Source organism: Cetorhinus maximus, chromosome 21 (assembly GCF_964194155.1).
Source record: "Cetorhinus maximus chromosome 21, sCetMax3.hap1.1, whole genome shotgun sequence".
NCBI lineage: Eukaryota > Metazoa > Chordata > Chondrichthyes > Lamniformes > Cetorhinidae > Cetorhinus > Cetorhinus maximus.
In genome coordinates this window covers 92,792,091-92,817,679 of record NC_135899.1, presented here as the reverse complement: position 1 = coordinate 92,817,679, position 25,589 = coordinate 92,792,091, and the positions used below count along the sequence as shown (strand labels likewise).

Genomic DNA, 25,589 nt, shown 5'->3' with positions numbered 1-25,589 from the left:
GGTGGTGCTGGATTGGGAATGCTCCTGCAGCACCTGAAGAGGTAGCAAGAGGCCTTAAAGGTATAGAAGTGGCTGGTTGAGATGTGAGGAGGCTGCTACAAGATATTTTCTCTTCATGGAGGCCTCTATCATTACCTCCTGGGGGTCTTGGGATATCCCATAAGCATCCAAATGGTGCTCCAGAGACAGTTAATGATTCAGGTTAGTAATGACCTTTTATGAGAACCTTATGAAAGGTAATTAACCTGAAGCACTAACTCCATTTTGTTCCCCACAGATGCTACCAGACCTGTTGAGTATTTCCAATATTTCCTGTTTTTATTTCTGGTGCAGCACTTTCTGTTGCACTGTATTAGGAGGGAGGAGATGAGAATATTTTGAATAAAACCTATAAAGATTTTTCTATATTAGCACACAGAGCTAAGCAACTGAGGAGCTAAGTGGCTTTTTTTATTGTTTCCACTTTCTCTAAATTAAAGTTCGTTCGAACATTTTTTTTATAAATTAACAGCAGATAATAGTCACTGGGAGAAGTGGAAACAGTTGTACATTGATACCAAAACTAATAAATGATCCAAGAGCCGAGAAGTCAGAACTCCAGAAGAGCAACTCAGCATTGTCTTGTGGTTTCAACTCCCACACCTTTGTATAATTTCGCATGCTTTAAACATAAAGTTCCTGAATTGGACTGTTGGGTAGGGAGCATAAAATGAAAAGTTTCAGCTATCTGATACACCCCACCCAGGAATAGGGACCTGCAAAACAACACCTCTGGCTTTCATTACCTGTGAGATTGAAAGGGAACTGTTGCCGCTCTGGGGATCATATATAGCATCTGTAATTTGTTTCCCATCTTTGCACCATTCAATGCTGGTCTGGCTCTTTGTGTTTGACACCTGTTTAATGAACACATTAATGAAAATTGAGACATCACACCAGCGCCTCTCACTAAATAGTTTTAAGTGACACTAAAATAAATGACATTTAAGTTATACGCAATTTATTTTTACAGAACATTTTCATACCTTACAAGTGAGAAGGAGGTCACATTCTTCTGTCACTTCCCAGTGCAAGTACTTCTCAAAATAAGGCCCTGAAAGTTTGGTTGAATAAGTTATGGGTATCAAACACAACAAAAACTGCAGTATTAAAGCATTCCTTATATTCAAGTTTCACTGTGGAATAACAGCTGTAAATGGGAGGGGAGCAGCACCATTCTTTTAAAACTTTGCAACGATATAAAAAGAGCCTCCAGCGAGGTTGTCATGCAGTATAAAATTACACATAATTTTCTCCTTCGGGTCCTGCTCTGCCACACTCTGACACTGATGCTGCAGTTTGTCACGTACAGCTGCCCTCAGGGATGATTCGCCAGTCGCATTCTTCCTGTTTTATAACAATTATGAAATTATACAAAAAAATATTGAGGCTATTTTGAAGAATCTGTTGGCGGTGGTGGTGGGTGGGGGTGGGGGGTTGTATGGATGGTTTAGCCACCCTAAAAATGGGTGGGTTTGCTTCAGGTTAGAGGCTAAAAAGCTAAAAAGCTGAAAAAGGAATCCAATCCACATTAATCGAGTTTTTTAATAGAGGCGGGATGAGGGGCGGGTGACCTATCTACTTGAAGATAGCAGGTTGGTCATTTAAATACGTTAAAGAGGCTGCATATCTTCATGAACAGTGATTCTATTTTTAACCAGTTGGTCAAGTGTGTCCAGCCTTGAGAAAACCAACAGGTGAAAGGAGGTGAGAGGGCTGAACACATGAGGTAATTACCTTTATAGCATTGCCTGAGGGCCCAGAAGGAGCAAGAGTATCTTCTACCCAGTTAACCCCACTCACTGTGGCCTGCTTGCACCCCCTCTGCGATCAGATGACTCTTGGCTTCTATCTGCCCCCCTCTACAATGTTCATATTCCACCAGGAATACCACCTGCCTCTTTGCTTAACTGACACACTCCCAACAATTAGAAACCTCCACCATTGCCTCCCTCCCTCCATGATCTCCAACCCCTTGACCAGACCTACCTGCTCTCAGGCCAGCTCAGCTACTGCCTTGTCTTTAGTATTTCCCACCCAACAGGCTGCAGCCTGTTAAATCAGGCACCCTGTGGATGGGAAAACTATAGAAAAAAGATTTAAAGTAACTGAAGGATGTTTGGGAAACTCACAGTTCCAGTTGCCCTACCTGAAAGCGGCACACTCATACAAGAACTGTTCCTCTGAGTTAATATCCAGCAGTCTGTCTTTTTGGGATTATATCAGAGTCGACCTGCCCAGTTTGAATTTAAATTTAAACAAAAGCTTGGCAGTTAACTGTTCCCTGGTGCATTCTCCGTGGCAACACCTCTACCAATCAGAGTCCGCTTGGCAATCAATCAGCACTCTCACAAAAGTATAATAATTCTCATAGTATTATTGTGATTTATTGTAAAAGTAGGTTAATAGTGGGATTTGGATAGTTTCTGTGTGTGTGTGTGATTGTGATGTAATTGAATTGGAGACAGTTGGTCTGGAGGGGTTCGGTGGAGTTGGGTGGAATTTTCCGTGCCTGCTGGTGTAGGTGTGATCAGTGGCGGACAATATTGCGCGATTGGTTTTACGACGGTGGGAAACCAGTTCGTGGTTGTTTGCTCAGCCCGCCAATGGCAGGGCTGCGTTTCCCGCCATCAGACATCGGGAACCTCATTGTAACGTATTAGCATATCATTATCAGGTCAGCCCCACCGGAATCATCCCCCTTCACTGGATCGTCCGTCCACATCAGCGGGAAAGCACGCCAACGTGTTTCACAACAACACATAAAAGGCGTGCACTTGGCAGCCTGCACTTTGAGGGGAACTGGGAGGTGAGTGCACAGTAACATTGTGCAGCGCTCACCAGAGTCGCCTGTTGGACTTCAAGCTTGAGGGACGCTGTGGGGTTGGGGTTGAGGGCGGCCCTGCTGTTGAGGCGCCTTGTCGGGGAGAGGGGGCAAGGGCAGCCCTGTCGTTGAATATAGCACACAAGCATTCGGGGTGGGGGGTAGGGTGGGCCAGGGAAGTGGCCACATATTTAGGAAACCTGTATAAAGTGACCATTCCTCTGCAGCTGAGTCAGTTCAGACACAGCCACATTGATATGATTGGAGTCGGGCTCCTAGCTTATCTGCCCACTCAAGCAACGCAGAGGCACCAAAGTGCCAGCAAGTGCTCCAAAGCTTTTCACCCTCCCCGCATTCCTACCCACCCACCCCGGCACTGACTGCAAGTCATGAGCATTTTAGTGGATGGCAGAACAGTTGGACAATTGCACACATAGTAGAGTCTCCTCGCTAAAACTGGCCATGGAGCAGTCACTGGTGGAGGTGCTCACAGCCCCTGTGCAATGTCATCCTCCCGATTTGGACCAGTCTCCCCCATGGTTCAAGCTAACAGCGCAGCCTTGCAGTGCGGGTTAGGAGAATGCCTGTGCCTGAGCTGAGAGCACAGCATGCAGTCCAATGGGCAAAGCTGCTGCCAATCGATCAGATGGACTGGGGTGGAAGTGGTAGGATTTTGGGCAGCCATGCAGTGCACTAATCTCTGGCCATCCAAGTGGTGGCCAACACTCTCCAGGAATCGTTAAGGGGCCTTCACACTTAACCAGGATGGGTTCTTAGTACACCCATGTTAACCACGTGTCTCCCTCTTTCACCCAGCAGGAGTACGTCAGGATCATGGAGCCTGGTGAACTAGCTGTATGCCTGATGGCCTACAGAGCACGAAGATGATGGAGGAGAGAATGACTGAGGCTCCTGGCTGTGCAGAGGCAGGAGCAGCACCCTCAGGAAGAAGGGGCGGCTGGGGCTCCCACAGAGACCGCTCAAGAGCCACAGTGAGCTATCACAGGCCACTGCAGGGTCTATAGACGCCGCCTTTCATTCCTGCAGATGACGGAGAACCAGTGTCGCTGGAGACTGTGCATGTCTAGGGAACTGGTCGGTCACATCTTATTCATTAATTCATTCATGGGACATGGGCTTCGCTGGCTGGGCCAGCATTTATTGCCCATCCCTAATTGCCCTTGAGAAGGCGGTGGTGAGCTGCCTTCTTGAACCGTTGCAGTCCATGTGGTGTAGGTACACCCACACTGCAGTTAGGAAAGGAGTTCCAGGATTTTGACTCAGTGACAGTGAAGGAACGGCGATATATTTCCAAGTCAGGACGGTGAGTGACTTGGAGGGGAACTTCCAGGTGATGGTACAGGATTTGGTGCCACACGGGCATGGAGGGCATCCACTGCCAGTGGCCGTGAAAGTGACAGCAGTGCTTAATTTCTATGATGGTGGCTCCTTACAGGGCTCCACAGATGACCTCTGTGGGATCTCACAAGCCTCCACCCATAAATGCATCCATGAGAACGCAGATGCCATCTTTACGAGGGCACACAACTTTATGCATTTCGCCCAGGACCGGGACGGCCAGGATGCAAGAGCGATTGGATTCGCCCAGGTCTCGGGTTTCCCCATAGGTATAGGATGCAATCGACTGCACTCATGTGGCACTCAGATCTCTGTCGCAACACACGGTGGACTACAACAACCGCAAGGGGTTCCATTCGCTGAATGTGCGGCCACCAGAAACACATCCTGCAGGTCTGCGCACGGTTCCCAGGGACCGTCCATCACTCCTACGTCCCCACCAGCCTCCGTGTTCAAAGGATCATCCTCCGCCATTTCTGTCAACTCCAGCATGATGCCACCACCAAACACATCTTCCCTTCACCCCCCCGGCGGCATTCCGCAGGGATCGTTCCCTCCGGGACACCCTGGTCCACTCCTCCATCACCCCCTACACCTCAACCCCCTCCCATGGCACCTTCCCATGCAGCCGCAGAAGGTGCAACACCTGCCCCTTTACATCCCCTCTCCTCACCGTCCAAGGGCCCAAACACTCCTTTCAAGTGAAGCAGCATTTCACTTGCACTACCCTCAATTTAGTCTACTGCATTTGTTGCTCCCAATGCGGTTTCCTCAACATTGGAGAGACCAAACGCAGACTGGGTGACTGCTTTGCAGAACACCTTCGGTCTGTCCGCAAACATGACCCAGACCTCCCTGTCGCTTGCCATTTCAACACACCACCCTGTTCTCACGCCCACATGTCCATCCTTGGCCTGCTGCATTGTTCCAGTGAAGCTCAACGCAAACTGGAGGAACAGCACCTCATCTTCCGATTAGGCACTTTACAGCCTTCCGGACTGAATATTGAGTTCAACAATTTCAGATCATGAACTCTCTCCTCCATCCCCACCCCCTTTCCGATCCCCCTTTTCCCAATATTTGATTATTTTTTTTTACAAATATATATTTTTTTCCCTCCTATTTTTAAATTTATTTCAATCTATTGTTTCATCTCCACATTTTAGCCATTTCAATCCCTTCCCCCCACCTCACCCCCACTAGGGCCATCTGCCACTAGCTTGTCCTGCTTGCTTCCCTTAATGTCCCCATTAGCACATCCTTTAGATAAGATCACCACCGTCAACACCCCTTTGTCCTTTTGTCTATGACATCTCTGGCAGTCTCTTCTTGGCCTCCACCTATCACTGGCCCCCCTATCGAGCTCTACCTGTCCCACCCCCCTCTACCAGCTTATATTTCATCTCATTTCTATATGTCTTAGTTCTGATGAAGGGTCATACGGACTCAAAACGTCAACTGTATCCCTCTCCGCAGATGCTGTCAGACCTGCTGAGTTTTTCCAGGTATTTTTGTTTTTACTTCTACATCCTCAGCCGGTCACAGATCCTTGGAGTCTTCCAGGGTCCACAGAGGCTGCAGGGTTGGCTCCTCAGGGACAAGGGCTACCCACAGAGGCTGTGGCTGATGACACCCATGCAGCAGCCTCAGACTGCAGCAAAGCGACGCTATAATGAGGCTCATGCTGCAACTTGCTACTTAGTGGAGCAGACCATCGGGATGCTGAAGATGAGTTTCCAGTGCCTGGAATGGTCTGGTGGAGCCCTGCAATACAGTCCACAGAGGGTGTCACACATCATCGTCATCTGCTGCGCCCTTTACAACCTGGCGCTGCAAAGGGGAGAGGAGCTGGCTGAGGAGGAGATATAGGAGCTGGAGGTCTCCTCCGATGAGGAGGATGCCAACAGGGATGAGGGTGAGGAGTTCCTCGGAGGTGAAGATGACGGGAATGAGGCCCTTGCACTGGCCAGATGAGGCAGGAGCGCTTGGGAGGCCCTCAAAGCTGCTAGATTTGTGGAGCATGATGACAACAGGCAGTGAGGAGACACAATAGATTCTTGTATCGCATTTGAACATTTGACTCCAGTCTGGCTTCTGGCTGTGTGAATACCCTTTGTGAGAATGCTCTTGTCATGGAGACAGTGGAGGCCCTAATAGTCGCTCGATCACAGGAGGATGATGACAACATGCAGTGAGGACGCTCCATAAATCTTCACATAGCCTCTGAAAATGTCTGACTCCTGTCTAGCCAAGGGTAGCACACTTGTGCTCTGTGATCAGGGTCAGATCATAGAGTTGTAGCCATTAACTTTAGAAGCATCTGATCCTTTGTCCAAATTCAGCACCTGAGCCCTTCAGGAGCTGGAGCACAGCATCAGTGGTCACAGATACTGAAGAGATGGGGGCCAGCCCCACCCTAAAAGTGCTGAGAGCACACAGAGAGAATGAGAGAACTCTGTGACGCCTGCCCACTACATTCTGGCAGCAATGACCAGCACCGCCGAGGTGCAGGCATCAGTAATGTTTCCAGGGAGTGTGAGGCTGGACCATCACTTTGGTCTGAAGGCTGCACAGAGCACAGGGAAGAGGCCCTGGATTGAGACACCTGCCTTTATCTTATGCAGAAAGGGTTCACATCTGAGTGACAAGAACACTGCTCATCAGAACAAGAAGCATTAGGCAGGGAGACAATCTTAGGAGTTTATTGACAATAGTTAAGAGAATGTAGAAGTGATTAACACCCGTGCCAAGGCTGTGCAAATAACTTTCCTAACCCTGCCACTACATCTTGGTGCTGGCCTGTGGCGCTGGAGCTGCTGAGGACACAGAAAGAGGGGAGTCGGATGGGCCGGACACTCTCGGAGTCACCTTGGCGCAGAGTGTGCACGTGCTGATCCTCCTGGTGATAAATAAAGTTTTAACCTAAACCCCAGTGGGAAGATGTTTAATTTTGTGCAAGTTCTTCCGATGTTTGAAGAAAGAGATGTGGAAGCATTCTTTATTTCAATTGAGAAGATAACTAAACAGATGAAATGGCCACAAGAAAACTGGACATTGTTGTTACAACCTAGGTTGGTGGGTAGAGCACATGATGTTTATGCTTCACTGTTAGAAGAGGTATCGGTGAATTAAGATGTGGTAAAAAAGGCTACTTTGAGTGCATATGAGTTGGTTCCTGAGGCATACAGGCAGAAATTTAGGAATATGAGAAAAGAGCCTGGGCAAACCTGTATTGAATTTGAGAGAGTAAAACAACGTAATATTGACCGGTGGATATCAGCATTAAAGATAGGGACAACATATGCAGCTCTTAGGAAAGTAATTCTTTTGGAAGAATTTAAAGATTCCATTCCTTCGGTAGTGAGAACTCATGTGGAGGAACAGAGGGTTCAAACGGTAAGACAAGCAGCAGAAATAGCTGACGATTATGAGTTAGTTCATAGATCTAAACCTTTTGTTCATTTCCCCTTTAAATCTGAGAAAGATAGAAAGCGGGAAGGTGAAAGGGAGGTGGGTAGTTAGGGAAGAGAAGGGGTAGGTGGAAATCCCCAGGAAGCTTTCTCTCAGACTAAAAAGGAAGGCGCTGAGGGTAGAAGTGACACTCGAAAATTGAGGCGTTTTCATTGTAATCAAGTTGGGTACACAAAGTCAATGTGTTGGAAATTACAGGGAAAATCTGTTGGAATTATTGGGATGCAGAAAAGTTCTGGAAGTAAAAATACTCTGGGTTCTGAGGTTCAGGCACAGGAAAAACCAATGGTTTGTGTACAGGTAAAACAGGAAGAACCAGTGATAAGTAAAGAAGTGGGAATGTGTTCACAATTTACCCAAGGGAGTGCTGAGGAGCAGGTTGCAGAAATGTTTAAAGGTTTTGTATCTGAAAGAGAAGTCTTTCCACGTGTACAGGGTGGAGTAGGTAAAGATATTAAAATCTTAAGAGACATAGGGGCTAGTCGATCCTTAATGTTGTGGGATGGTGATATTTGTTGTTCAGAGGGAGTATTGCAGGAACAGACATTTCTGATGAAGAGTCATACGGACTCGAAACGTTAACTGTGTTCCTCTCCGCAGATGCTGTCAGACCTGCTGAGTTTTTCCAGCTAATTTTATTTTTGTTTCTGTTTAATATCTTTTTTTTTTAACTGTTGCCTTAACAGGGGTATAACTAGAAGCCAAATTAGGGGTTTTAGGAGTTATTATGGTAGTAATTTGTAGACCTATGTACGTGCTTGAAATCTTTTCTTTTGGTAATAAATGTTTAATTTAGTTTTTTTTTAAAAAAATCTCTGAAGTCTTGGTGGAATTATTACTTCTGAATTCAGGGCACGCATCTCGAAATAAGTACAAATTGCAAAACCGTTGTAATAGCATGATCAAGTTTCCCTCGTGGATTTGATCTGCCTGTCACACATCATCTGCCATGTCAATAACAGCTCCCTCTTCTCATGCATCATAAGCTGTTGCTCCCTTTCAGATTTGGCATACTTGTGAATTTGTCCTATGAGCACAAGATGAAAAACTTCGACCGCAACTCTCTCTCTTTTCAGCAACACTCAAGTTCTGTATTTAAAATTTTTTTTAAAGTATTTTGCTGGCTTCGCACTATAACAACCCAATCAGAAATTTGTGTGCTGCTATTTTTGTGTAAGTGGGGAATGCTGGGACAAATCCCTGCACCTGGGCCTAACAATTCACCCTGATATTGGGCCTCATTTCCATCGCGCCAGCGAGCTGTGTTCAAGAACAGGCAGCTCCCCAGCGAAGCAGCATTGAAGATCGGGCAACTGCAACAGCAGCAGCAACTCTCAGCTAAATGGGAGGGGTGACCAGGACGGGGTGGGGTGGGGTTGATTTGGTTGGAAAGAAAGCAATGGCCAGGGAAGGGGAGGTCGCAGTAGACGGGTTTAGGGTAGCAGTGGTGATCTAGTGGAGGATCTGCAGCTGGCCATTGACCACATTGTTGGAAAGTGCAGTCCATTGGGACACACCTGCTCCTCCTGACTCCAGGTAAGTATTTTTGAAAACCTTGCCTCTTAGTTACAGTCTAACAGGTGCTCCATTTAAAGAATATAATAACCACAGAACCTTTAAGGACTGTTTATGGCTTGATTTTCCTGAGTGTAGCCAGTGCTGGCTGACTGAGGAACACAGAGCATGCAGCTGATTGGCTGTTTATTTGCATATGTGAAATGTTAACCGCCTGTTTCAGGTATGGGGCCTGCTGGCTGATTGATTTACCAATATCATGGGCATTGTACTTTCAACTCACAATGAGCATGTGCTTCCTGCCCACCATATGGGAGGCTTCGGAGAACATTTAGCATCATGTCTTTTTATAGTAATTAAAAAAGAACAGAAAGATATCTTAAATATAGTTCATGGTTTCAGATACAATTATGCTAGGATTGATCAAAATGCATTGAACTATTTCCTTTGACGTATCAAAGCCATTTTCCTGGTGCTGAGATTAAAAGATACAATTTGCTTTTATCTATTTATGAAATGCCTTGAGATACTTCTTTAAGTGAAGGACATTGTTGTAAATGTTACTCTTCTTATTTTGATCAACAAAATGACATCCTCAGTTCCAGTGCAAAATAATGACAAAGCAAGCAATATAAAATCTAACCACTTATATCTTTGGTGCAACACAACACAGAGTGAGAATGATAAAGTGTCACAAATGAAATCTTCCATAATGGTGACTGGCAGAGAGAAATTAACTGCATGCATTAAGGTAAAGAAGTGTCAAGCAGGTTTAAAAAATTTGTACCTATGTTAAGGGGAGGTCATGTCTGACCAATTTGATTGAATTTTTCGAAGAGGTGACCAGGTGTGTAGATGAGGGCAATGCATTTGACGTAGTCTACTTGGACTTCAGCAAGGCTTTTGATAAGGTCCTGCATGGGAGACTGATAATGAAGGTAAGAGCCCATGGGATCCAAGGCAATTTGGCAAATTGGATCCAGAATTGACTGAGTGGCAGGAAGCAGAGGGTGATGGTCGAGGGGTATTTTTGTTACTGGATGCCTGTGTCCAGTGGGGTTCCACAGGGATTGGTGTTGGGTCCCTTGCTGTTTGTGGTATATATAAATGATTTAGACTTGAATGTAGGAGGGTTGATCAGTAAGTTCGCAGATGACACGAAAATTGGTGGGCTGGTAAATATTGAGGAGGATAGCCTCAGATTACAGGAGGATATAGACGGGCTGGTCAGTGGTAAATGGAATTTAATCCGGATAAGTGTGAGGTGATGCACTTGGGCAGGGCAAACGAGGCACGAGAATACACGATGGATGGTAGGACCCTGGGAAGTACCGAGGATCAGAGGGACCTTGGTGTGCATGTCCACCGGTCCCTTAAGGTAGCAGGACAGGTAGATAAGGTGGTTAAGAAGGCATATGGGATACTTGCCTTTATTAGCCGGTGTGTAGAATATAAGAGCAGGGAGGTTATTCTGGAACTATATAAAACTGGTTCAGCCACAGCTAGAGTATTGTGTGTAGTTCTGGAATCTGCATTATAGGAAGGATGTGATTGCACTAGAGAGAGTGCAGAGGAGATTTACCAGGACATTGCCTGAGCTGGAGAGTTTTAGTTATCAGGAGAGATTGGATAGACTGGGGTTATTTTCCCTGGAGCAGAGGAGATTGAGGGGGAACGTGGTAGAGGTGTATAAAATTATGAGGGGCATAGATAGGGTAGACAGGAAGGAACTTTTCCCCTTGGTAATCAGGGGGCATAGATTTAAGGTAAGGGGCAGGAGGTTTAGAGGGGATGTGAGGAAGAATTTTTTCACCCAGAGGGTGGTGGGAATCTGGAACTCACTGCCTGAAAGGGTGGAAGAGGCAGAAACCCTCATACCATTTAAGAAATATTTGGATGTGCACTTGCGATGCCATGGCACACAAGGCTATGGGCCTAGTGCTGGAAAATGGGATTAGAATAGTTAGGTAATTGTTTGACCGGCGCAGACTTGATGGGCCGAAGGGTCTTCTTCTGTGCTGTAGACTTCGATGATTCTATGACTAAAGGAGGGGCAGCTTTAAGATTGGGGCTATAAAGCTTGTAATCCCACCAGGTTTTCATTTTATTCCATTAGTGCAAAGCCGTATATGCTCTAACTTGTTACTAGCTTCATGCTGAGTATGAAATATGATTTTATAAGTTTCTTATTGAACTCTTTGTGGTTCGTTGCCAAATGTTGGGAAAATTGAACAGGAACAAAGTGGGAGAAAACATTCTTCCTTTTTGTTGATTTAATGTGGTAAAACTAGATATACCATTCTTCTGCAAAACCAAACTGGCTACATTGTGACCAGTTCCCATTGTGCAAATATGTCACGAGGAAAAAGTTGTAATATAAAACTGTAAATTAGTAACTAAAGCAGGGCCAATGACCTTGTGTTAAGGCCCTTCACCTGCAATGTAACCACACACAGATAAAGTTAGTGACATTTTCAACTTTGTTACCTTGTTTTCTCTTCCATTCATTCCTTTGGAAATTAAACTCTGATAAAATATCTCGGAACTCTGAAAAATATCAGATACAGCAAAAGATGTATATTAAGTGGTTAGGTTCTATTTAAGTTTCTTTTCACTGATGAGCTAGGACGAGCTTTTTGTTAGAGGCAGAACTCCTGTCCCTGAAGTTCAAACCCTGTGGATACTGGAGCTGAAGCCTTGCATTCTGATTGACATCCAGTGGGATACTTGAATTCAATGTGTGGGACCCCTCATCACATGGGATGTGGGAGTCCATAAAATGCTCCTGCCATGTAGTACTATCTATTAAAGCTGATTAAATGGTGCAGTAAGGAGTGTGGCAGCCTGTCAGACTGTCAATCCGCCTGTGAATGCTTTCATTACTTCACTGTTCTCCAAGGACAGAGTATAAGCACACAATTACTTTTTAAAAAACAACTCACCTGTCAATATTTCATCAATATAAGGCTGATTTTCTGTTGCATGATCAGCTGTAGATGTTGAGATAGACTTTTAAAATGTAAACTGTTCATTTAGATAGCTGGAGGTTACAACATCGAAACAGGCCATTGTGTGTGTCAGCATTGATTCTCCATACAGGCAAATAGTTTATATTCACTTAGCTTGTTTCCATATCCCTTCAATCCCTTTTCCACCTATCCAATCTAAACTTGAATGTTGACATAGCTTCTGCCTCAACCACCGATCCTGGAAGTGATTGAGCTCTATGTGATGAGGTTTCTCTCACCCCCTGTTCAATTTAATCTATGATCCCTCCTTCATGATCCCTCAACTGCTGGAGTCAATCTGTTCCTATCTACCAGGTCCCTTACTTATACAATTTTAAACACCTTGTTCTATTTCCTGTAGCTAGGTTGCTTCTTTTCTTGCTAAAATCTGCCCCAATCTAATCTGGCATTAGTTTTTGCACCTTTCACTTTTCTAGTTGCAACTTCAACTTTAATTGCCATGCTGTGAGTGCTCCTCCTGAGGTGTACACACACATTTAACTCATCCACTCGATTTATTTTATTACTCATATTACTGTCAAACTTGTAGATCGGAAAATACAAGAAGTCCGTTGAATTGCATCTCCTGTACTTTTTCTTAATTCTTTCATGAGATGTGGGCATCAAGGTCAGCATTTGTTGCCCATCCCTGATTGCCCTATAACTGAGGACAGTTAAGAATCAGCCACATTGCTGTGGGCCTGGAGTCACATGTAGGCCAAGCTGGAGAAGGACAGCAGATTTCCTTCTGTAAAGGACATTAGTGAACCCAGGTGGGTTTTTATAACAATTGATGATAGTCATCATGGCCACTAGCTATGACTAGCTTTACATCCCAGATTTAATCAATTGAATTTAAACTCTTACCAGCTGCTATGGTGAGATTTGAACCCATAACCCCAAAGCATTAGGTTGGCTAGATTACTGGTCCAATGCATTATCACTAAGCCACTACCTCCCCCTGTAGGGCCTGCTCTGTAGATTCCAAATATCAGTTAAATGGTTACACTGTTTTCTACAACAACTCTCATTTAAAAAGTGCGTTAGTATGGTGAACATCTGAAACGAGGTGCTTCCTGCAAGAAATTCATCCTGAGCAGTAACGGGAACAGAATTAAGGGATGTGACTGAACACGCTGGGGCAAAATCCTAGAACTCCCTTCCTAACTGCACTGTGGGTGCACCTACACCACATGGACTGCAGCGGTTCAAGAAGGCAGCTCATCACCACCTTCTCAAGGGCAACTAGGGATGGGCAATAAATGCTGGCCCAGCCAGCGAAGCCCACATCCTATGAATGAAAAAAATACATAAATTTTGAGGAGATTTGTAAAGGTGGGGGAATGGTAACAAGGTGGAGCATTTTAGGAAGAGAGCTGCAGATTTCAGATTGTGAAGAGAAGAGAGGGGAAATCTATAAGATTCCAGAGTTGAGGGTGTGAGCTGGGCACAGAATTGGAGGAGATTACAAAAGTAGGGTGAGTAAAACCTTTGGGGAAACTTAAAAACTGGATTTTGAATTCAATGTTTTGGGGCATGGAGGCCTATTAAAGGTAAATGGGAAAAGGGGAGTGATAGGTGAAGGGGCCTAGTACTGGATATGTGGGTGATAAAGCTTTCGATCATCTGAAGCTCTTTGTAGAACATTGAGGGGATGAGCCTGGAGGTATTAAAGACATGGGTGAGGGTTACAGCAACTGTGAGGCCAAGGAGGATGAGGCAATGTTGTGGAGGCAGAAGTAAATGGTTTGTCAAGGAATGGGATATGGGACTCGAAGCTTAGCTGTTAAGTTAAATAGGAGCCAATGTTGGATGTTGTTGGATTCAGCATGTGGGAACCAATGGAGAGTGAGATTGCCTCCTTGAATTAGAGTTATAACATGGAAATTCAATCAATTGTTGAATGACTGACTCCATTATCTTTCATGAATGCAAAAGTGACTGTATAATTCAAGAATAAATGAAAAAAAAAACATATTAACTTACTTTCATCGATCAGAACCAACGTGAACTGCCCCTTGGCTTTCCCATCCTGTAGCTGGGCTGTGTAGGAGCCTTCATCTTCTTCAGAGAAGTTTTGAATGATCATTTCTATAATCCCATTGGCTTTATCGAAATTAATCTTGTGGGTCTATATGGAAAAGAGTACATTTTTGTCCATTTTTCAAACTCCAATCTTTCATTCTCTCTCTATTTCTTTTTGCCCACTGTAATGCCCACTTCCTTCTCAGCCCCTGCAATGTTTATTTCACAATTCCTCATTTTGATTGGCTAAAGAGATACGCAGTTGTTTGTTCTTTGCACTCAGGACCTGTTGCCCTCTTTTCTTCATTATGACAATGTCAGCTCACACTTGCGGCAAATTCCCACATAAAACATTTAAAACCTAACCAAACAAGGCCAAGTCTATCTCACAGTGGATGCCTGTCAATGCCCTGCCACCTCAAATTATAGCCCATTAATATAAAAATCAATATTATTACTCAAGTTTGGCATTGATACAAAACACTGAAAGCAATCGGCCTCAAAATTCAATTTAGATGAATAAAACTGACTGAAATTCGATGACCTCTGCAGAATGCAGCATGTTTTCTCTCAGCTACTATCAACTCCAAGATATCATTTGATTCATACATACCCAGGAAGATGAGTAACAAAGTAACTCTTGATTTGCCCAATGGATTGTAAAACTGCCAAATTCAGGCAGTTTTCTCCAAACTAACACCTTCACATTATTCCTGTTTTTTTATGTCTTGCATCATTTTTATGTGTTAGCAGCCACAATAATCCCAATGATTTGTTGCATGGTTGGTCGAACAGTTGCCTGTACCAGTGAATATTGTTTATCTAGAGTGTATCTTTAATCTCTCAAGGTATTTTAGCTTATAATTTTTTTTTGTTGCAAATTTACTCTCCCCTTTGTCTCCTGAACATGCCAGTTCTTGCTGGGATACAGCTCCATGTACCACCCTCTATTTGGCCAACTGGCGATTCCTAGCCGACAAGCTATTTGATCATGAAGCAAAGGGCATTAAAGCTGAGCTTAGTCTTGCCTTTGCTCCACACCTGCTGTGTACTTGCAGAAGGAATAGCTGGATTGACATCAGGATTGGGAAGGAGCATTGGTTAATCATCCACCTTCTCATCTGAGGTCAGCTGTCACATCAGCATTTTGTTTTAAATCATTTCACGGGATGTAGGCAACACGGACAGGACCAGCATTTATTGCCCTGGAGAAGGTGAGCTGCCTTCTTGGGTATAACTGAGAGGTTTGCGAGGCCATTTCAAAGGCCAGTAAAGTTTTTTTTAAAAAATCATTCACGGGATGTGGGCTTCGCTGGCTGGGCCAGCATTTATTACCCAACCCTAGTTGCCCTTGAGAAGGTGGTGGTGAGCTGCCTTCTTGATCCGCTACAGTCCATGTGGTGTAGGTGCACCCACAGTGCTGTCAAGAGTCAAGCACATTGTTGTGAGTCAGGAATCACACTCAGGCCAGGGTGGTAAGGACGGCAGATGTCCTTCCCCGAAGGGCATCGGTGAACCAGATTGGTATTTTGAGAATCCAAAAACTTTGGTCACTATTGTTAGCTTTTAAGTTCCAGATGAATTGATTAAATTTAAATTTCCCAGATTGAATTTAAATTCTCCAGCTGTCGTGATGGAACTTGACCTTGTGTCCAGGCCCCAGTAATATAACCACCAGGCTATTGTATCACCATCCTCACTATCCCAGCATATAACAGAAATTGAACTCTTGTATGTTCAGTTGCAAATTTAAATTCAATTAATGAAAAAAACTGGAATAAAAAGCCAATATCAGTCAACACCCCTGTAATCACTGCCTTACAGCAAAGAAATGCCTTGATTTTGAAAAATCTCATCCTTTTTTTTCAAATCTCTCCATGGCCTTGCCCTATCTCTGTGAACTCCTCCAGCCCTCCAATCCAGCAAGGTATCTGCATTCCTCCAATTCCAACCTCCCGGATATCCCCTGAATTGCCCCATCACTCCATGCCTGGGCCCTAAGCTCGGGAATTCCCTCTCTAAACCTCTGCCTCTCTATCTTGCTTTCCTTTTTTATGATGCTCCCAGAAAACCAACCAAGTTTTTGATCACCTGCCCTAATATCTCCTTATGTGGCTTGTGTCAAATTTTGTTTCACAATGCTCCTGTAAAGTGCCTTGGACAGTTTACTACATTAGACACACTCTATGAAATACAGGTTGTTGGTATTAGTACTAGGGACACATCTCTGTAGAGCGAGCTTGTACTTACAGGAATGATTGTTCGACAATGACAGAATGTGATCAAGCATTTAACAAAAGAGGTGACAGTTTATGATAATTGTAGACGTTCCTAAGTATATTTTAATGAGCTATCTAAACAAAGTAGTAACACCTAAAGAGTGGGTTTGCTTAAAAAAAAGACACCATTTAACTGAACAAAAAATAAAAAGTCACAGGAAAATGGAGTTACAAACAAAATATTGTAAATTTAAACTACGAAATGAAGGTTACCGGAGTGCTTGAAACTTCTTTCTCATTAACGATTAATCGTAAATGCGCAGCTGGGGATAAACTCTCGACCTGCAACCAGAGTCGAACAGCATCCTTCCCAAGGAGCTCAGCAGCCCAATCAGACTTCACATGAATTACTGAAAATAACACAAACCAATTGAACTGTGTTGACAGTTTTTTGATTTAAATCACAAATAAGTGACAATCCCACCATAGCTTTCCTTATGGGTGATAATGATACCTCCCTGTGTCACAAGTTTAACACAAGGCCAAGTACTTTGTAGTTCCGTCACTTTTGCATAATTATATTAATTTCTAGCAGATCTCCGATGATGTTGCCAACAATCAACAACAGGAGCACACCATTTATTATTTTGCAAGTAAGACGGATTTGTATTTAAGTAGGCTTGTTTTTTTAAGATACGAAGTCTATAAATACTGTAAGTAAACAGAGCTTGAGGGCAATCTGATTTTAATTGCTGCCTGATGGTGAAAGATTGGGGATTTGAAGCTGCTTTTAAACTTCCAGCTCCAGGTCAGAAAAAACTGCCTTACTTCCTTTTTATTAATACATTTAATCCTTTTAAGTGTGACATTTGAAATGTGAAGGTATTTTCTTAATATTTATATTGATAAACATTTTCACACGTCTTCAGAGTGAGGTCAAGGCACGTGACAAAATGTAGCTTAAAAATTTGTACTCAGTCACAAATCCACATTATTGATAGGGAGCTGACTTTTTGTTACAACGAGGAACGCCAACTAGAGTTTTGAATGGGCATTGACAAAACTAAAAGTTTATGGCCAAAATTCTAAGTCCCGCAGGCGGGTGCGTACCCGACCCGAGCGGGCGTGAAATAGCCCGAGATGATGTCGGGCGAGCGTCCTGACGTCATCACGCACGCACGCACGCACGCACGTGATATTTCGCTCAGCAGGCACACACAGCAGTTGGAAGTGCGCTCGCCAACAATTAAGAGGGCAATTGAGCCCATTAATGATGCAATTAACAGCGATTTTATGTAGCCCCTCCAAAGTTGGCGGACAGACCATTCTCCCAGGCGGCATTCACAGTTTTGCTCAAACCTTGATCCAGGGTGGGATAAAATCTCTATGGGGGAAACAAAATAATAAGGGATATCTGGGTAATGATTTTTTATGAGGTATGCTTTCAGGTGCTTGATTGTGCATGGACATATTTTGCAGCAGTTTTGTCATTTTCCTTTATTCTGTGGAGGGTCTGCAGCTCCCCTGGGACAGCTGTCTGCCTTTGGGGAGCTCTCTCGAAGCGCTCACCCAGCACCCTCAGTTACATCAGCACCCGCTTTCTTCCCGCCCCCACCCCGGCAGCGCTGAGTGTGTTTCAGAGCGTGTTTCACGCTGGCTGGCTGTTAATTGGCCAGCCAGTGTGAAATTGCAGTTGGGGGCGGGTCACAGCCAGTGGTCCATTTCCTGTCTGCTCCCGAGCCCGCTGGTTGTGCACATCCGACAACCGAAACATTCAGGCGTACGTTAATCAGCATGTTGGAATGCCCATTCAAATGTTACAGAATAGAGTTAGTAAATGTCACTAAGCCAATCATAAACCCTCATGGCCGGAATTTCCCAGCCCGTCACACCGGCAGGATCTCCTGGCCCTGCTGATGTGAACAGAGATTTCAAAGGCTTGTTGGACCCGTCGAGGGTGGCCGGAAAATTCTGGCCCATGTGTCTATTTATTTATTGCACGCGACCAAAAAACTTAGGATTTACAGTGAAAGATTAATGTTGAGGAGTTATGTGGATAGATTGAAGAAGCTGTGGCCATTCTCCTTAGGGAAGAGAAAGTTGAGAGGAGATTTGATGGAGGTATTTAAAATCATGAGGGATCTGGACTCTGGACAGAGTGGACGGAGAGAAATTGTTCCCATTAACAGAAGATCGAGAACCAGAGGACACGGATTTAAAGTGCGTTTTAGAAGAACCAAAAGCAACACGAGGAAACACTTTTTTAGCGAGCAGTTATAATCTGGTGAGAAGGGGGAGGAGGGAGACTCAATCACGGATTTCAAAAGGGAACTGGATGAGAAGGGAAAAAAATTGCAAGGCTATGGGGGAATGGCGGGGGAGTGGGACTAGCTAAATTGCTTTTGCTCGGGCTTGATGGGCTGAATGGTCTCCTGTGCTGTAACCATTCTATAATTCCAATTAAATGTAACTTAACAGCCGCTTCAGAAGGTCGAAGACTTGTGGTTACACAAATTAGATTAATGGCAAAGAATGCAATCGAATCTCATCTTGCTCTCTAAATTAAAGGAGTAAAGAAAAGGTATTGCACTAGTAATTTGAAGATGCACATTTTTGAGAGGTTATGGTGGTGATTTGGGGCAAGGGGAGCAGTGCCAGGCAGTGGCTCGCGTGCTTTGAACCCAGGGTTGGGGGTGGCCCTCCTGCTCCTCCTGGCTCCACACTCAAGTAAATGTATTGTAAACGATGACTTTATTGGTTGTTGCCTAACAATTGTCAGATCACTTTAAGGACTGGCTCATAATGAACATGTGCTGCCTGTTGCCATGTTGGAGAGTCAGCGGGCCATTTAGTGCCTGATAAACAGGCCTTGTGATTTCATAATTGTAGCTCATGACATCTAAAGCTGCCCTTTAAATCACATTTGTTGAAATGCAAAGCACAGTCAACAACCCATGGTTACTGTGTAGTTTCATTCTCAATGGAGCATCTTGACAGATGTTTGTAAGGATTGCAGTGGATCTTTCTACTTAATATAAGATCTCTTCATTATAAAACAAAATAGGCAAGCCAAGAAAATGAACCTAAGGCTTAGTGGTCAAATTCAAACTTTTGCACACTTTTGCTGTAGATTTTCAACTTTTTTCATGAACACTTTTTCTCAAAGAAAGATTTGCCTTTCATGACTACAGAACATCCCAAAGTGCTTTGCAGCCAATGAAGTACTTTGAAGGGTAGTCACTGTTGTAATGTCAGAAAGGCAGTGGCCAATTTGCACACAGCAAGCTCCCACTATGTGATAATGAGGAGATAATCTGGTTTTGTGACGATGATTGAGGGATGCCTATTGGCCATTATACCAGGATAACTCACCTGCTCTTCTTCAAAATAACATCATAGGATCATTTATGTTCACCTAAGAGGGCAGGGGAGGCCTCAGTTTGACATTTCATTCAAAAGACATTGGGCAGAATTTTGCCCTTGATGGGCGGGTGGGTGGGCAGCCGATCGCCGCCCCCACCAAAGCGGGCCCCGCTGCCATTTTGAGTGGGCGGGCCAATTAAGGCCCGCCCAGCGGGCTGCCCAATGGGAAGTGCTATGCACTTCCTGTGCAGGGGGGGGAGGGATTCCCCAACTTTCAAAGTGCACACTTTCGTGCATGCGCATGAAAGAGCGCACATCTCCCTGAGACCAAGTGCTGTCTCAGGGAGAGCGCTGAAAGTTCTGTAAACTTAAAAAATAGAAAAATTAAAAAATTATTAACATGTCCCCCTCATGTGACAATGTCACACGAGATGGGACATGTTAATAAATATCGCATAAACTTTATTAAAGTTTTTTAAAACAGACATGAAACCTCATCCCGCCAATGGATGAGGTTTCATGTTTTTTCAGAAGTCCGCTGGGGCTCCTGGCCTGCCCGCCAACCTTGAGGTTGGACAGGCAGGGCCTTTAATTGGCTTAATTATCCTGTCAATGGCCTCAATTGGCCATTGACCAGTTGGTGGGTGGACAGCTAATTGCGCTGTCTGCCCGCCTTCCTGAATATTTAAATGGGGCGGGATGATGTCGGGGAGAACCCCCGGCGTCATCCTGCGTCATTTTCGCATCGGTGAGCTGGCCCCGCCTCCAGCTCACTGACGGAAAAATTCTGGCCATCATCTCTAACAACGCAGCACTCCCTTTGTACTGCCTAGGAGTATCAGCCTAGATTGGGGATCAGCAACTTCAATAACAAGAAGGTTTAGCTCAGTTCGCTAGATGGCCAGAGTATGGTGTAGAGTCAATGCCCATAACAGCTGGGATAGTTCTTGGGACCTATCTCTTCTTGCCCCTTAAAGATATTGTGGCTTAAGCCATGATCAGTAACCCTCAAACAACAGGATGTTACAAGAAGAGAGATATATTTCAACAATAGACAAGTAACAGTAGGGAATACTTACGTGGGTTTCTTTTTCGATGGCTCAGTTTCTTTAAACTCTGGAGCTCTGAAAAAAAGTTTTAAATCTTAGACTTAAAGTTAACAAGAGTGACTAATTTGGCTTTTATAAGATTTGAGGTAATGGTTTACCTTCATCTGTTAAAGTATGACTAGATGAAACACCATCAGTTCCGGTTACTATGACAGAGTAAGTACCTAAATCCTCTTCTGAGGGGTCAATCAAGATCAGTTTAGATCTGGAAAAAGAGACACTTATGTTAGCGTTGGCAGCTCTCTAATTTGGCAAAGCTGCCCCAGATTTATTACATTTGCTAATTGGCGATTGCCAGGACAATGCTCCTGTGCAATTAGATAGAAGCAGAAAAATGCCTAACATAAGTCAAAGCGAACATTTGATTTGCAGTAAATTAATAAACAAGTCTTGGGCTTCAGGAGCAAAATGTGGGGGCGGGGTGGGGTGGGGTGGGGTGGGGGGGGCGGGTGGAGTAAATTTCCTCTGGTCATTGTATGTTGACTGACATTGGAAACAAAGCTGGAAATTTTTCCATATTGACTTTTTCCAGTAAAATAATAGAGATTTCGAAAAAATATGCCTTATTTGCTAGAATCAGAAATCTGAGCAAATCTTTCTGTGATGTTTGTGAAGTCACTAGTACATTGCAGTTAGGGGAAAAAAATATTTCCCTTTAGGTTAAACTGCAGGACACTGAGAACCACAGCAACTTCAGGCTCAAAGACTATTAATATTCTCAGCTGAATCCCCAATAAAGGACACCAGCAATTAACTATTCAGTACTTAGAAACAATTGCAACCACGTACGCTTGATAACAATTACCCACACAATTCATTTAACTGGCCACCCACATTAGCAGAATGCAGGGTTTATTCTTTAAATAACTACATAGTTTCTCTTCAAAACAATTCATATTTCTCACAACTGCAATAACACAGTCTGTTAGAGAATGATCTTTTAAAATAGAGATTTTAACCAACTTAACCCTCAGGATTCCTTTAGCTGGTGGAGTAAGTGAATGGATCTCAGGCACCTCCAATAAGGTTAGGAATTGATTCCCTGAATTTACAGGCTGTTACCTGGTGATCTGGACAGCAATGGAAAATAACTTTAAAAATTACTTTCCACTTAACAAGTACGAGTTGCTTCCTCATGTCATTTTTTCTTTGCTTGTGCTAAAAATCTTCTAAGGCAACCAAAATAGTTCACACTTTAAGATAAATGTAGGGTCAGGAAGTGGAAAGTATAATGCTGTTAACATGAGCAGGCTGGAAAACGATAACTAAATGAGGAGAGACAGCAAATGATAATAAAAAATTCAAAACTGAACATTTCCCTCTCAGATTTCCAGAATTCAAGACTAACTCTCCTCATCATTGAAATGGTGAAGTGAAGTTTTCTAATACCGGATGAAGAATGGAGCACTCGTAACTTGGCTCACATTTAAACATCCATCAAACACTGGAATCTGAGGCAAGGACTGAACGAGAGTAACGAGGGCAACTTAATTACTGCATTGTTGACGATTGGTCATAGTTCATTCTAAGACTGAAGTTCCAGAATGTTCCAGATTCTTACATGTCCTCTGTTGTTTCAATCCGCACTCTCTCAGGGGTTGTAATTTCTTGGTAGTCCTTGGACCAAATAAACTTTGGTGCATCGGTGGCCTCAGAGTTCTGCAGTGCCAGGAAAATATTTCCATCTTCATCCACACCGACATTTATCTCTGTGGTGCCTGCAGAAAGTAACACAACTACCTCATGTCATGTTTATATACACAATAGTTCCACCTGATTTACTTATTAGCTTTACAATGTATACAGGATGACCTGCAGTTTAGTGTGGTATAAATCTAGATTAATATTAGTCTCTTTCCAGTCACTTGTTAATTAGGCTAGGTTGGAACAGTCTTTCGGTTATGTGGAATGAAAGTACCAGTTTTTTTGTACTAAATACACAGAGGCTATAATTCTCATGATTTTCTCTGCAAACTTTAGGAGTGCAATTCCATCTTAAGGAAGAAAGGCTTGTATATGCACAGTACCTTTCTACACAACATGGCAAAGCACTTTACAGTGAATGAAGCACGTTTGGAGTGAATGGCACTGTTGTAATTTGGGCAACATGCCAGCCAATTTGTGCACAGCAAACTCCCACAAACAGCGATATGATAATGACCAGATAATCTGTTTTTGTGATGTTGACTGAGGGATTGATATTTACTAGGACACTGGGGTGAACTTTCCTGCTCTTCCTCCAAATAATGCCATTGGATCTTTTACATCAAACTGAGAGGGCCTCGCTTTAATAACAACAACTTATATTTATATAGCGCCTTTAATGTAATGAAACTTCCCAAGGCGCTTCATAGGAGCTTTAGAAAATAACGCATGACACCGAGCCACATGAGGAGAGGCGAGGCAGATGATCAAAAGCTTGGTCAAAGAGCTAGGTTTTAAGGAATATCTTAGACGGAGGAAAGCGACGTAGAGAGCTGGAGTGGTGTAGGGAGACGCTTCCAGAGCTTGGGGCCTAACCAGCTGAAGGCACGGCTACCAATGGTGGGACAATTATAATCGGGAATGCACAAAAGGCCAGAATTGGTGTTGGAGGAGATTACAGCAATAGGGAGAAGCAAGACCATGGAGGGATTTAAAAACAAGGATGAGAATTTTAAGATCAAGATGTTGCTTGACTAGGAGCCAGTGCAGGTTAGCGAGCGCAGGGGTGATAGGGGAACTGGAGTTCCTGCAAGTTAAGACTCGAGCAGCAGAGTTTCTGATGACTTCAAGTATGTGGAGAGTAGAATGTATTTCGTGGGGAGAATTTTATGCCATTTTACGTGGACGGGCCAATTAAGGCCCGCCCAGCGTGACACGAACCTGGCAGTGCTGAGCGCTCCCTGTGCGAATGGGGGAGGAGGCTGAGTCAGGGCCTGTGGTGCATTCGCACAAAAGAACACACAGAAATCTCCCTGAGGCACAGAACTGCCGCAGGGAGATTTAGTTTGAGTTTCAAAAATTTTAATAAAGAAAAAAAATTTAGGACATGTCCCCTCATGTGCAAGTGTCAAATGAGCTGGGACATGTCTATGAATTTTAATGAAAATCTTTGTTTCACTTATAAATCATTCATGAAACCTCATCCTGCCCGTGGAGGTCTCCTGGGCTCTTGGCCTGCCCACCAACCTTAATGTTAGACGGGCAGCTATGTTAAGTGGTTTAGTTAGTTTTTAAATGGCCTTAGTAGGCCTTTGACAGTTCAGCGGGCGCGGTGACGTCGGGATGCACGGCTGACGTCACCACACGTCATTTTACGTGTTGGCAAGTGGGCCCCACCCCCGCTCGCCGAGCCAAAGATTCTGGCCCATGTCTCATTCAAAAGACATTGCAGCACTCCACTGGAATGTCAGTTTTGATTTTAGTGCTTAGGGTTCAGGAGTGGGATTTGAACCCACAACTTTCTGACAATCAGATCCGACAGTGCTACCAGTGGAGCCACTAATCCCAAAACCCCTAGTTACTTAATCCCAGCACAAGTAGCATTTGGTGAAACCTGGATCTGCTGAGATTCCAACACCACTGTTGTCTGCGTTCCTCCATTTCATGCCACTGTGATAGGAACAAATACTCCAGTACATTGTTGCTTCAGTGACTGGTGCAAACTCCTATAGAAATTAGTTACTCTAACCATTCAGAAAGATACCATACCTGGTCTGGTTTCAGTTCGAACAGGGTCACATGGCAATGATGGTAGACCAGTTCCAGCTGAATTTAATGCCAATACACGGAATATGTAGGTTTTGCCTTCTTCCAAATGGCAAATCTGACAAAATTGAACAAAAACAGCTTGGTCACATAAATGTCACTATAACTCCACCGTGGTCAAGGTACCAGCACCTTCTCATGTGTAAAACCTATTGTCGTAATCTCTCAGCACTTGGTGATTATTAGCATTGTTAGTTCAAATTTAAGATAGCTTCAACTAGTCCACAGCTTGTAATATACCACTTGTCACTTTCTCCCCGTGGTAGCAACTGGCAGCAAAATGAATGCCTGTAAATCACAGCTAAACATTGAGCCAATATTTATATTTCCTCTGTATATAGAATGATACTTGGACTCCAAGAGTTATGCGAATGGAAGAGGTTAATCAAACTAGATTTGTATTCACTGGAATTTAGACTGTTAAAAGATTATATGTTTTGAAGATATTAAGGGGAACAGATAGGGTGGATTAGGAGAAACTATTTCAACTGGTTGGGGAGTCTAGGACTATGGGGCATAAAACTTAGAGCCAGACCTTCAGGGATGAAATGAGGAAACACACAATAAGTGGTAGAAATTTGGAACTCTCTTCCACAACCAGCTGAGGGTGGTAATTTTTTTGTTGGCCAAAGATATTAAGGGATATGAACCAAAGTGGGATGTATGAGGTTAGGCCACAGATCAGCCATGATCTCACTGAATGATGGAACAGGCTTGATGGGCTAAATGGCCTCCTCTGATCCTGCGTCCCTGAGTGAACATCCCTGGGTGAACATCCCTGGGTGAACTACATATTCTTTTTGCACAGATCACAAGATTCCCAGGAAGTCTATCCTATTCCCTATATAAAAACTCAGTCAATGGGATAGCTACTACCAAATCAGGAGGGAAACAACACCTTTAAAAT

At 43.9% G+C, this 25,589-nt stretch overlaps 1 protein-coding gene across 1 annotated transcript in view; it reads right to left on the bottom strand.

The window, feature by feature from the left end:
- The window catches only part of myom3 (myomesin 3), a 106,973-nt gene that overhangs the window by 18,819 nt on the left and 62,565 nt on the right, over positions 1–25,589 (bottom strand). Inside the window, exons 20-28 of the mRNA XM_078567480.1 lie at positions 24,626–24,740; positions 22,494–22,650; positions 21,031–21,137; positions 20,903–20,947; positions 16,734–16,870; positions 14,203–14,347; positions 11,696–11,755; positions 1,026–1,093; positions 786–896 (exon numbers count right to left, since the gene is read on the bottom strand). Coding sequence (XP_078423606.1) covers positions 786–896; positions 1,026–1,093; positions 11,696–11,755; positions 14,203–14,347; positions 16,734–16,870; positions 20,903–20,947; positions 21,031–21,137; positions 22,494–22,650; positions 24,626–24,740 — 945 coding nt within the window. The remainder of the gene's footprint in view (positions 1–785; positions 897–1,025; positions 1,094–11,695; positions 11,756–14,202; positions 14,348–16,733; positions 16,871–20,902; positions 20,948–21,030; positions 21,138–22,493; positions 22,651–24,625; positions 24,741–25,589) is intronic.